Raw genomic sequence first — 12,492 nt, forward strand, 5'->3', positions numbered from 1 at the left:
TACCAGATATATTGGAGCATAAGCTTTCATGGGTCTGACGAAGTGGGTATTCACCCATGAAAGCTTATGCTCCAATACATCTGTTCCAAGTCTATAACGTGCCACAGGACTCTTTGTTGCTTTTTACAGATCCAGACTAACACGGATACTCCTGATATTATATTCTAATAATTCTTAGAAGCAAGTAGGACAATTAGACTTATTTATTGTAGTCTCATTAATATCATTATTTGAGATTTTTTCACGTTAAGAAGTTGAGCTAAAATCTAAGTACAAATGTTCAGTGACCAAGTGATATCATTACCCTTTACAGCAATCAACAGTCCTCGTTTACTGCAAATACTGTTGCCCCAGGAAAGCCTATATTTCTAGAGCTCCTTACTTACCAGCCAAAATATTGTTGCCATACAAGAACAAATCTGATTGCTTAAGGAGCTTATTTTCCTTAGGATTGAAAAAAATGTGTAGAATGTCTTTTTTTTCTTTTTAAAATGTAAAGGGTCCCTTGCACCCTCCTCTACCGCCTCAGCCTCACCATCAGCAACAACAACACCAGCACCACCAGCAGCAGCACCAACAACAGCAGCAGCACCAGCAGCATCATCAGCATCAACATCAACATCAGCATCACCATCATCTTGCTGGTCCACCACAGCCTTTGATTCCCATTACCCAGCCACAGTTCAGACCTCATTTGCAGACTTCACAGCAACAGGCAAATAACAATAGAATGCAATGTCAACAGCGGCAGGGTCCAATGAATCCAAGACATGTAAGTACCAGTAAATACTGGCATACATCAGTGTTCCCTCATTTTGTGTGTGTGTGTGTGAGAAGATTGTGTATCTGAGCTCAAGTTTAAAACCTTTGAGCATAGGCTCTCCCAAGGACAGAACAAGGAGCAATGGTCTCAAGTTGCAGTGGGGGAGGTCCAGGTTGGATATTAGGAAACACTATTTCACTAGGAGGGTGGTGAAGCACTGGAACGCGTTACCTAGGGAGGTGGTGGAGTCTCCTTCCTTGGAGGTTTTTAAGGCCCGGCTTGACAAAGCCCTGGCTGGGATGATTTAGTTGGGGATTGGTCCTGCTTTGAGCAGGGGGTTGGACTAGATGACCTCTTGAGGTCCCTTCCAACCCTGATATTCTATGATTCACTCCTATTCCTTCTCCTCTTACTCTGTCCCCTTCATTCACTCATCCTCTCCTCTTTCCTTCCTCATTTATTCAATATCCGATGTTTATAATCACATCCCCTCCACCTCTGTCTCCCCCTTGACTTACTGTCTTTCCCTCTTCCCTATTCGCCTCCTCTTCTCACTCACTGTGTGAAAGAAAGAGACAGAGACAGTGCCCTCTCATGCTAAGAAGCTAGAGATCATAGATGTTTGGGAGGGTGGAGTAGGGGGAGGGTTGTAGGGTCAAATGTAAAGCTGTGATTGGTGTTGGGGAGCCTAGTGCTTCAGCAATGAGGAATCTGTGCTTGACGACCTCTCCATAGCACTGCTGACTAGGCGTCCTGGTGCACCATGAAGCAGTGCCATGGGGGATCCCTTGTTACTCTGATTACTCCAATGCAGAGAAGTTTTGCCCCATTTCCTTCTGTCCCTCCTCCCTTCGCCCATTCACTTGGTTGGTGGGGGATCCAAGGCATCGTACCTTGGCTAATCTGGATATAGCTCAGAGCAGTTATACTGATCAAACAGTCATTCTTTGGGTTTATTTTCGAAATGGTGTATATGTGAGAGAAGTCTTAAGTTTTGCTGTTTAAAGAAACCTAAAGATATGTGGTAGAACTGAGAAAATTTCAGGAGGAGGGCACTTTTAAACACTTACTCCATAAAAGTTAGTGGGTATTTTACTAAAAAGCTATATTGAAAATGCAGTTGTCCTCTGAAGAGTTAGTGCCAATTTTGGAGACTAAATGTTAGTCCTGCTTGAAGTGGAAATCTCAACATAACCTGAACTCTGAAATGGCTACCAAGGCCTCCATATTATATGTATGTTGTCTTTTGCCTCTGTCAGAGTACACCAACACAGAACATGGTCAAGCGTCCGAATCAGCAGCTACAGTCAACTGCTTCAAGAAATAGCAACTTGCGTGAATTACCAATAGCACCTTCGCATGCTATTGAGATTAGTAACAACCGGCGAACCGCTGCACCTGCTGCGCAGGTGAAACCCATTACCAGCACAACACCTGCTACAAGATCTGTAGTAGGTGTTGGGAGCCCACATGGAAGGACTGAAATGAAAGCTAGAGCAGTCGTGCCAGTGGTCCAAACTAAAGTAGAAGTAAAATCTGAACCAGAGGTAAGGGAGATTTTCCATTAATGTTAAATGGCTGTTTGTAGTACATGCATTTCTATTTCTTAATGTAACCGGTTGCTATATAGGTACAGATAAGAAATACCTGCAAAACATACCTGTATGGTGCTGCTAAGTAGGAAGTCATGGCCAAAAGTTAAAACATTGGCTAATCTATTCACCTTTCTTAAAAGAATAAGTTTATACATTTGCTAGTCTGATTTGTGGAGTATAAACTCACCTATATGCACCCATGTGCTACACTTCATTACCACTAGGTGTCCCACTTCCAGGTTGCACTCTCCTCGTAGTGTTGTCAGACAGGGAGAAGGGGATTAGCTGCAAGCTCCTCCCAGGAGAGGGGTCCAGGTCTTGAAGGTTGGAAGGGCTGGGTGACTCAATTTTGGGAGGTAAAAGAACTACTCCTACAAAAGTTGAGGACAGGTAGCCTACTTGATTTGGGGCACCCTGCTTTGGTATATGATGTGGTTAAAGTAGGAACAGCTACTGAATGAGGAAAGGAAGAGAAGAAGGGGGAGGACACTGAGCAGGAATGAATCAGACTTAAAGTTGCTTCAGAGATGGTATGGGCAGGACATTGCTGACGTGAAATCTGGTGTGGAGGTGAAAGTATCTGAGAGAACCACAGCGAGTGACATGGAGCTAAATGAGGCTGGAGTAGGGCTAGCAGCAGCAGTGCTTCTCTTCCCTTGCCTCAGGTCCTGCAGCTTCCCATATCAGACTAAGAGGCTTCTGGGTCCAACCAGCTCCCTGCTGCTCAGTTTAGGTTTTCTCATAAGAACTGCCATACTAGGTCAGACCAGTAGTCCGTCTAGCCCAGTGGCCAGTACCAGAGCTTCAATGCAGTTTTGGATAGCTGCATTCCTGTCTTCCCCTCCTGGCTTCTGGCATTTAGAGGTTTAGGGTCACCCAGAGTATGGGGTTATCCCTGGCCATCCTAGGTAATAGTCATTGATGGACTTGTCCTCCTTGAACTTGTCTAGTTCTTTTTTTAACCCAGTTACATTTTTGGCTATTACAATATCCCATAGCAATGAGTTCCACATATTAATACCACCAGATACTACTTTCTCAGCAATACCTATCCCTATCTAATACTTCCTCTTCCAACCTGGTTCCCTACTGCTCATCACTTCCTCCCCAGTCTTGTGAATAAGACAGCCACCAGATCCCTCCATTCCTCTTCTTTTCCATTTTCTGCTCTCTCAAATGAGACCCAAATGACTTCCAAACATGGCTGCCCAGCCAATCTCCTCCAAGTCCTGGAGTCCTCATGATAAGCTGCAGTTGAGCCATCCCCTCAGGCACCTCTTCTGCTGATGGAGCGGATACTTGTCCTACATCTCATCTGGAGGAAATATAAAATATTTTGTTTTTATTATTTTCCATTTTGAAAAAAGTTGCTATTTAATTTGCCAGGACCCCCCAAGAGTGTGAGGTATGTCTGTACTCTGAACCTCACTCAGGTCTTGATCCTGAATGCTGCTGTGTGTGGATCCTTACCCCTGTATGGAACTCCATTGAAGTCGGGGGGGCTCCCCCTGGTCACAGGGAGTCCTCTTGTGTGGAGCAGTTTGCAGGATTGGGCCCTTAATGTTGAACGCTATGAGACACTGTATCTACATGATGGTTAAATGACTGTTACAATTTTCAAATGTCAAGTCATTCCAAGCAGAACCACAAATCCTTCACGTTAAGTTAGCTGTGAACCCCTCTGTCTCAAACACCAGGTTTCTTTTAAGAACTTCTTCTTTTAAGTTGCTGGTGATTAGCTCCTCTTCTTTTTCTTGAATTAGTTATGACCATCTCTCATTTCCACAAATGAAACATGAAGGAAACATGCAGTTATCAGTATTTAACTTCCTGTGCACTTATTCATCATCAGGAATAAAAACCCCTTGGTTCAGCTTTTCAAGAGGTCACTTATTTAACTTTGCTCTTTAGTTTCAGCAGATACTAAAGGTTTTTTCCCTTTCATATCAGTTCCTCCTAGAAGAATCTAAAAGTAACAGAAAATAACACAGATCTTGGGAAAATTCTGCATCTTTCAGGCCAGTAAGAAAGGTGATAAAGATTATAAGCTTGTTACATATAGTTACAGGCTTCCTCTCTCCAGTTAAATATGAATTAACTCCAAAATGTATACATTAGTCATTAAGTCTTTTGTTACTGTCTTTGACTGGGTGTTCCCTACAAGACAAGACAGAGCAGCCTTCTTGTCCCCTCAGATTTAATTTAAATTTAAATAAATCCCTGTAAACTTTTGTATGTTCTAAGATTAACTGGCCTTACCTATCTGAAACTTTAGTCTCACAGAACTTCTGTATCCCTTATCTTTTTGTGGGTGCTTCAAAACTTTATTTGGAAGCAATTTCTGAAACTTTCTGTTCATGTAACTTGCAGAAAGCTTTTTTTTTTTTTTTTTTTTTTTTGGTCCTGGAACAGAGGAAGTGTCTCCTTGTAATTCCCAGTAGAACCCATCACAGTAAGTGCGGGAAGATGATCAACAATTAACTGAGACGCTAATGGAAAATGGGGCTGAGAAAGCAGCAACAATTCACATACTATACCATATTAACAAATGTGTCCTTTCAACCTCACCACAGTTTTGTACATCCTGTGCATTAAATCAGTACGTAACTTCTATTTACCTGTAGTGGGATACTTCTGCGCTCTTTTTTTTTTAAGTTGTGTTCCGATAATTCTGTTTAGGGCAGACCTGTACAGAACTCTCTCTGGTGCAGTCATTTTTCCATATTTTTCTTTCCTTCTTTTCTTTCAATAATTTCACTCTGTCCGCTTCTTTACCTTTATGGTGTTAATTTTCACAACAGTTTTGCAAGGCTGGCAATATATGAAATAAAGGAGCCTTATTAATTTGTGAAGTGCACAAAGAAAAGTTTTCTTTGCCTCTGTTAAAATAAAGCATTAACTTCTCTCGATAAATCTTTCCCTCAAAGTGGGAAAACGGGCTGATAACTTCCTGTTCTATGTGGTCATTTTTGGTCTCTTTTCAATTTTGTATAGGCTTTGGTTTCCAGATTTAGGAGTGTTTTCCTCCTATTTTGTTTGAAGGTTGTTTGATTAGAGGACTTTTTTCATCATTTCTTTTTCCTAGTTCATCCTGTTAATTTCTTGTTAAAGAGAGAGGACTGAAGGAGGACAATGCACTTCTTCAAAAGCAATATATCTCGTTATTTTTCATTCTCTGTTTTTTGGTATAAGTAAGATGTTTTAAGACCTGCATCCTGTGGGATGCACCCACCTCTTCAGAGGCTAAGAGCCTATCATCAAGGCTGTCATAAGAAACCTGAAGTTAATTTCAGATCTTTGGGTTATAGCTCATCAAGCGTCAGACCGTCAGCATTTTGATTTGGGGTAAACTTGAATTTAAAACATAGGCATGAAAGTCAAGTCATCTGTGTTCTGTTCCCATCTCTGACACATACTTGCCTTTTTTCTTTGGACAAATTACTTAACCTCTCTGTGACTGATACTCCATCGGTATAAAGGGAATAATAGTACTTTGAGTGATTGTACACATGATTCCACTCATGGTGTTCATTTACGTGAAATTGGATTTTTCTGGCTATCAGAGTCCATTGGGGCTGCTCCTATACCCTCCTCAACCCACCCAAGGTCATAAAAGGCAGAGCAGACCCCACCCATCACTCAGCTCCTTCTTATCGCTGGTGCGCAGTGTCTGCCTGCTTCTCTGCGACGCTGTTACAGTTAGTGTTAATGACTAATTAGTTAGTTGAGTTAATTAGGTAGTTAATTACTTTCTGGTTGCCCATTGGTATTAAAAAGATCATTTTTACTAATTCTTCATAGACAGTAGGCTCTGAGTGTCCTCCTCAGTACTGTGTCTTGAGTTGGTATGGCAGAAATTGAATCTCTGGTTTGACATGTCCCTCTTGTGATGGGCAGTCTTAAGTGCCTTTATTTAGACAAGGAGCATATCCCTAACTGTTGATTCTTCTGCCGCTCTCTTTCCAAGTGGACTCCAAAGGCAAGGGATGCCTACCTAAAGTTATCCTGAAGCGTTCCATGAAAGCCTATTCAGAGGAGGATGTAGCGAAGGCTCACTCCTCTCTCCATTCCTGCTCAGCAAGTGCCACAACAAACTGTTGTTCCTTCCCAAGCTCCAGGGCTAAGATGTCTAAGAGACTGCAGTTGTCGACTTCAAGAAGGGATTGAAAGGAACCATGCTCCAGAGACAAAACATCGGTCTCCCTCTGTGGGACCCTTAGAACAGAGATGCAAGAATCAACATATTACATTGTCTCAAGGTCTGCATTCAAAGGGCTGCAAATGGCCTAACATGGGTGCCTCTGGAGCCTCAGTACCAGGTATGAAAAAAGTGCCTGTGGTACTAGCTAAATCTGCTGCCTGCCTTCAGCATCAGTTCTTGTAATCTTGGTATGCAGCTCCCACATTACTAGCCTTTTTGGTGCCTATGGCCTGTTCATCACCAAGTGACATATCTGTGAGCCAGTACTAGAGTTTTCCCTGTTGGAGCATACGATCTCAAAATGCTAACTAAGCCTTCAGTCACTGAAATCATGGTACCGCATAGAGCTGTTGAGACATTGGGTGTCATCTACTTTTCCTGCTCAGTGTGGGACCCTCAGGGTGGGACCCTTCCATCTCACAGGATCCTAGAGCTTGAGAGCCAGCCTGAGCTCTAACTTCTACACTGCAGTTAAACAGCCCTTCAGCCCGAGCCCCGCGAACCCAAGTCAGTTGTCATGGACTAGCCACTGTTTTTTAATTGCAGTGTACACATAACCTAGGAGACTTGATCTGTTCAGCAGAAAAGTCTGCTCCTCTACCAGTCTCCAGATGTACATAGTCATTTTTCTGGAAGCATCTAGTAATTGGCAATCTACACCGGGACACATTGTCTTAGTTTATGGAAAGACTCATGCAGAACCATGGAAGAATTAAGGTCCATTGTGCTAGAGGGAAATCTAATAGCTGGGATTTCCTTGCTGGCTGCTTTTGAATGTATCTGATCTATCTACATACAGCATGATCACATCAGCAGTGATGCAAAGAGCCTTCTTTCATCAGGAATACCCAGGTAGGCCCAGTGTAGACATCCCACCCCTCTTCAGCACAGTGCACTTAACATCTTCCTCTTGGCAGGAGGCTTCATGCCACAGTTGAAAGTCTGGCAGAACCTTTGGAGAAACTCTGCCCTCAGCCTCCTTCTGGCAACTACCTTTTTTTCAAGAAGCTGGGACTAGGAGCATCACAGCTGAGAGATTGTCAGCATTGGGTATTGCATACAATTCCAGTTCCTTCCTACCTTCTCTCCCATCTTCCCCATCCACACCTCTCATGAGATACTGTTGAAGAAAGAGATGGACCCCGTCCTGCATTTTTGAGGAGCAGAAAAGGTACCCTTAGAATTCAGAGGCAGGGGGCTTTGTTCCCGTTATTTTCTCATTCCAAAGAAGGGGGCTTGAGGGGCTATTCTGAACCTTCGATATCTCAAGAACATACATTCTACTAAGAACATGATGCATTTCCTGTGAGCTGGAACATCTCACTAGCAGTACAGGATCCTGCCCATTGGACTTTCCACAGTACCATGTGTGTTCACCAAATACTTGACAGTTGTACCAGCTCTCTTAAGGAGGCAAGGGATACAGGTTTATGCATATCCTATTAATGTGTTGATCCGAGGAAGATCATTACATCAGGTCATCAACTCAGTTCAAGTAATCTTAAATCTTTTTGCTGCAGTAGGACTGAGTCAATAGACAAATATCCACACTTACTCTCACACAAAGCATAGAGTTCATAGAAGCCATCTTAGATTCCAGGTCACTGAAAGCCTGTCTCCCACAAGAAGGATTTCAAATTAGAATAGACTTCATCAACCAACTTCAAGCTACCCCAAAGATGTCACTGTGAGCATGCTTTAAACTTCTAGGATACAGGGCTTCATGCACCTGGGTGATGCAGTTCACCAAACTTTGCCTGTGCTCCATGCAAGGGTGGTTGAAATCAGTGTATCTAATCGGAAGACACTGCATGAACATGTTGGTCCCAGTCCCACAAGAAGTCCCCTCCTCATAAAACTGGTGGAAAGACCCACATCCCTAAGCAATGGAGTACCCTTCTCTGTATCTTTGCCTACAACGATGCTTCTGTAAGGGATGGGGGAGCTCGTCTAGATCACCTACAAACACAGAGCCTTTGATCCTATGAATCCTCTCAAGATGCTCACCTGGACTTCAGCATCCTGGAACTCAGAGCCATCCATCTGGAATGAATAACATTCCTGCCTCTGCTCCAGCAATCCCCAATCCAGGTGCTGAGAGACAACACCACAGCTACGCAGTATGTCAGCCAATAAGAAGGAGCCAGGTCATCTCCACTCTTGTCAGGAGCCCGTTCCAGTCTGTATTTGTCACCAGATCACACTGATGACCCTGCATTTCCAGGAGTTCAAAACTTACTAACAGATCACTTCAGCAGACAGTTCTCAGACATCCATGAGAGGATGATCAAGAACCCAGTGTCTCAGAGCATCTTTTGCAAGTGAGGATACCCCTTAATGTACCGATTTGCCACAGTCCAGAACAAGAAATCCCAAGTGTTCTGCACCAGAGGGTGCTCTAGACTAAACACGTTGTTAGTGCCTTTCTTATCCTGTTACTCTGTGACAGATGTAAGTCCTCCCATCAGTCACCATGATATGAAGGGTCCAGCGTAGTCTGAAGCAGGATGCTGGACTGAAGATCAGGATAGCTCCGACATGGGCCAGGCAGGTCTGATATTCATATCTGGTGGATTTTTTGTTATACTTCCCTATTGTGTTGGCTGCTCTGCCCAACAGTCTCACAGAACAATGGTTGGCGCCTATGCCCAGACTTGTCATTGTTACGTTTGACAGCTGTGATGCTGGCTGGCTGACCCACTGAAAGAAGCAGTTCAGCTGAAGTTCAGAAAATTCTGCTCCAAAGCAAGAAGGTCTCAACTAGACTGACATATATCAAAGTGGAAGAGAGAGTTTTTATTCAAGTTCCTCCCACCCCCACCCCAGTTTGGAAGCCCCCACAGTCTTCAGACTTCAATATAGTATTAGCAAGGTTGATAGATTCCCCCTTTTGAGCCTTTAGCAAGCAGTTCCCTATCCCATTATCAATGAAGGCTGCCTTTTCAGTAGCTATTACATCAGCTTGAAGGGTAGGGGAGATGCATGTCCCCTGATAGTTTTATAAGGATAGGCTTAGGGTTAGGTATCATCCCAAGTTCCTGCCAAAAGTTGTTTGAGTTCCACATTAAACTAATTTATTTATCTCCCAGTTTTGGTTGGGCTGTTCTGCAGTCATTGGTTAAACAGAATTCCTACTACCCTCCTCCAAACAGACAACTACTTGTTAGTCATCAGGAGTGGAATCCATGTGGATATTCACTCAAAGAAAGAAATAAAGAACAGTTACTTATCTTTTGGTAACAGTGTTTTTTTCAAAATGTGTTGTCCACATGGATTCCATGATTCCCTACTGCTCCAGAGTCTTACTTCTCTGAATTGGAGAAGGAACCGTGGGGTATTTGCACCCATTCTGCCTCTTATGCCCTTGACCGGGGTGTAGGCTCAAAGACATCTAGGACACAGGTACGGCCCTAATGAACACTACTTGCTACAATAATTCAATCTCACTTGCATACCCATATTTGAATCTGCATGGACAGTACATCTCAAAGAACCAGTATGGTAAGTAACAATTCTTTACTGGACACACAGATTGTTTGTGAAATACTTTAGTATCTTTTTATGGAAGACTTTACTAAAATGCAATGTATTATTATTTGATGAAAGCCTAATCTTATTTTATTTGACAAATATATCTGGTAAGTATAGCCTAAAATCAGAATGATCTGTTCATTGAAATAGTAAATTCATTATATAGCGTGTTTTATAGGCAGATTGTTTTTAAAGCAATCTTAAATCCATTTAAAATGGAATCTAATTTCATCAGGTATATTTTGTAATAAAATATGTACATCCTGTTGAAGCAGCTATCTCAAAAGCAAGCTGGATCTTTTTTTCATGAAGATGGGCATCTACATTTCTTTAACTGTAAAAAGCAACAGAGGGTCCTGTGGCACCTTTAAGACTAGCAGAAGTATTGGGAGCATAAGCTTTCGTGGGTAAGAACCTCACTTCTTCAGATGCAAGTAATGGAAATTTCCAGAGGCAGGTATAAATCTGTATGGAGATAACGAGGTTAGTTCCATCAGTGAGGGTGAGGGTGAACTAACCTCGTTATCTCCATACTGATTTATACCTGCCTCTGGAAATTTCCATTACTTGCATCTGAAGAAGTGAGGTTCTTACCCACGAAAGCTTATGCTCCCAATACTTCTGTTAGTCTTAAAGGTGCCTCAGGACCCTCTGTTGCTTTTTACAGATTCAGACTAACACGGCTACCCCTCTGATACTTGATTTCTTTAACTGTTCTCTGTTTCTTATAGCTTCCTATAAGGACACTTTCTGCCAAAGTTGCAGGACCTTTAGAAGGTTATTTGACAGAGTATAATACTTTCAGAAAGGCTTAGGGATGGAATATTAAAGGCATTCTCTATATACCATTAATATTCCAACACTGCATGTGGCAACATTTTGATTCTGAGGAGAGTGCATGAGTTCAAGGTCAGAGAGATTGACTTGTGCTGTTCATTATAACCAATTATTGTGTGACAAATGAGTTTGAGATCAGGCTGAAAATTCTGTAAGAAAAATCAATAGTTCTAATCAGGGCCTTTCAGGTCATTTACCACCCTACCTTTTGTTAGTTTGTCAGAAAAGAGAAAGATAAAACCTGTGTGACAGTGGATTGCCTCTGTATTGTTACTTTCCATTTGAAACATATTTTGATATCTTGAATTATATTAATAGTTTAATTGGTTTCAGAAACTTCTACAAGAGTTCCGATTTATAAGACTTCATTTTTAGTATTTTGATAAGATTTCCAAACTAGCAATATAGTGGGCCCTCTTCTCTCTCTCCCCCTCCCCGCTCCCCACAGGATGTAGTATATTTAATTCCTAAAACAGATTCAAGCTGCTTGTCTCTAATGAATAGCAAATCTTACTGGAAGATATGTCACTAATAGTTTTAGCACAATGTCGGGGTAATTTCAAAATCTCTTTTCAGAGTTATGCCATTATGACAACTTGTAAAATAATAACTTCATGTTAGCTTTGACTAAACTGGACATATTTCACTATTTCAGTAAATGCCTTTCCTTTCCTTTTTGTAGTTTCCCGATGAAGATGAAGAAACCAGATTATACCGTTTGAAGATAGAAGAACAGAAACGCCTAAGAGAAGAAATTCTGAAACAGAAGGAGCTGAGACGGCAGCAGCAGGCAGGTGCTAGAAAGAGAGAGTTACTTGAAAGACTTGCACAACAGCAGCAACAGCCTCCTACTCAACAATCTTTCACACAGCAGGAAGAGGAATCATCAGAGTTTCCCACCAATGGAAACCCATTTATAGTCCATCCTGGTGCACAGGCCAGGCAAAATGTGAAAAATAGACTTCTTGTTAAAAAGCAAGACATGGTGGTTGCAAATATTCAGCCCAGACCCACAGATTTCATGCAAGATGGGGCTAATGTGCATTTTCAAGGACAGCAAGTGAAAACAGTGAAGCCTTTGAGACAGACTAGAACAGTACCACAAAGTCAGCTTCAGCCATCGCCAAAAGTATTACAAACAAAACCTGCTGCAACTACAGCATCGTTCACCCCAGGACAGACTGCTAGGGTGGCATCGATACAAGGAAGGCCTCAGGAACTGAAACCTGGTGTGAAAAGGACTGTCATGCAACGGGCAAACAGTGGTAGTGGAGATGGGCCCCATGTCGGCACCAAAGTGAGGGTGATTAAGTTGTCAGGAGGGGTAAGTTTCCAAGGCTCATCTATTTTTGTGTTGTTTTGTCATGGTCTGTTTTTGTGCGTTCTATTCAGTGCAATCCTAAAATAGGAAAAGAACCTATTTTGAAAAGACAACAGCAAATTCAACAGAACTAATAATCCATATTTCAGAAGATGATTTTCAGAGCTATAGACGAGTTATTTTTAAAAAACTTGTAGGAACAGAGGTTTGCTGTAATATATTGCACTGGAGTGGGGTTACCATT

General features: G+C 42.2%; 1 protein-coding gene across 15 annotated transcripts in view; it reads left to right on the forward strand.

Moving 5' to 3' along the window:
* Positions 1 to 12,492, forward strand: part of RBM33 (RNA binding motif protein 33) — a 145,419-nt gene that overhangs the window by 82,699 nt on the left and 50,228 nt on the right. For 12 of the 15 annotated variants that reach the window (XM_024100986.3, XM_065582738.1, XM_065582739.1 and 9 more), the window contains 3 exons: positions 500 to 772; positions 2,023 to 2,310; positions 11,610 to 12,251. In XM_024100986.3, coding sequence (XP_023956754.1) covers positions 500 to 772; positions 2,023 to 2,310; positions 11,610 to 12,251 — 1,203 coding nt within the window. The remainder of the gene's footprint in view (positions 1 to 499; positions 773 to 2,022; positions 2,311 to 11,609; positions 12,252 to 12,492) is intronic. The other 3 variants (XM_042859127.2, XM_065582742.1, XM_065582743.1) reach the window with 1 other exon arrangement.

Source organism: Chrysemys picta, chromosome 2 (assembly GCF_011386835.1).
Source record: "Chrysemys picta bellii isolate R12L10 chromosome 2, ASM1138683v2, whole genome shotgun sequence".
Classification (NCBI taxonomy): Eukaryota; Metazoa; Chordata; order Testudines; family Emydidae; genus Chrysemys; species Chrysemys picta.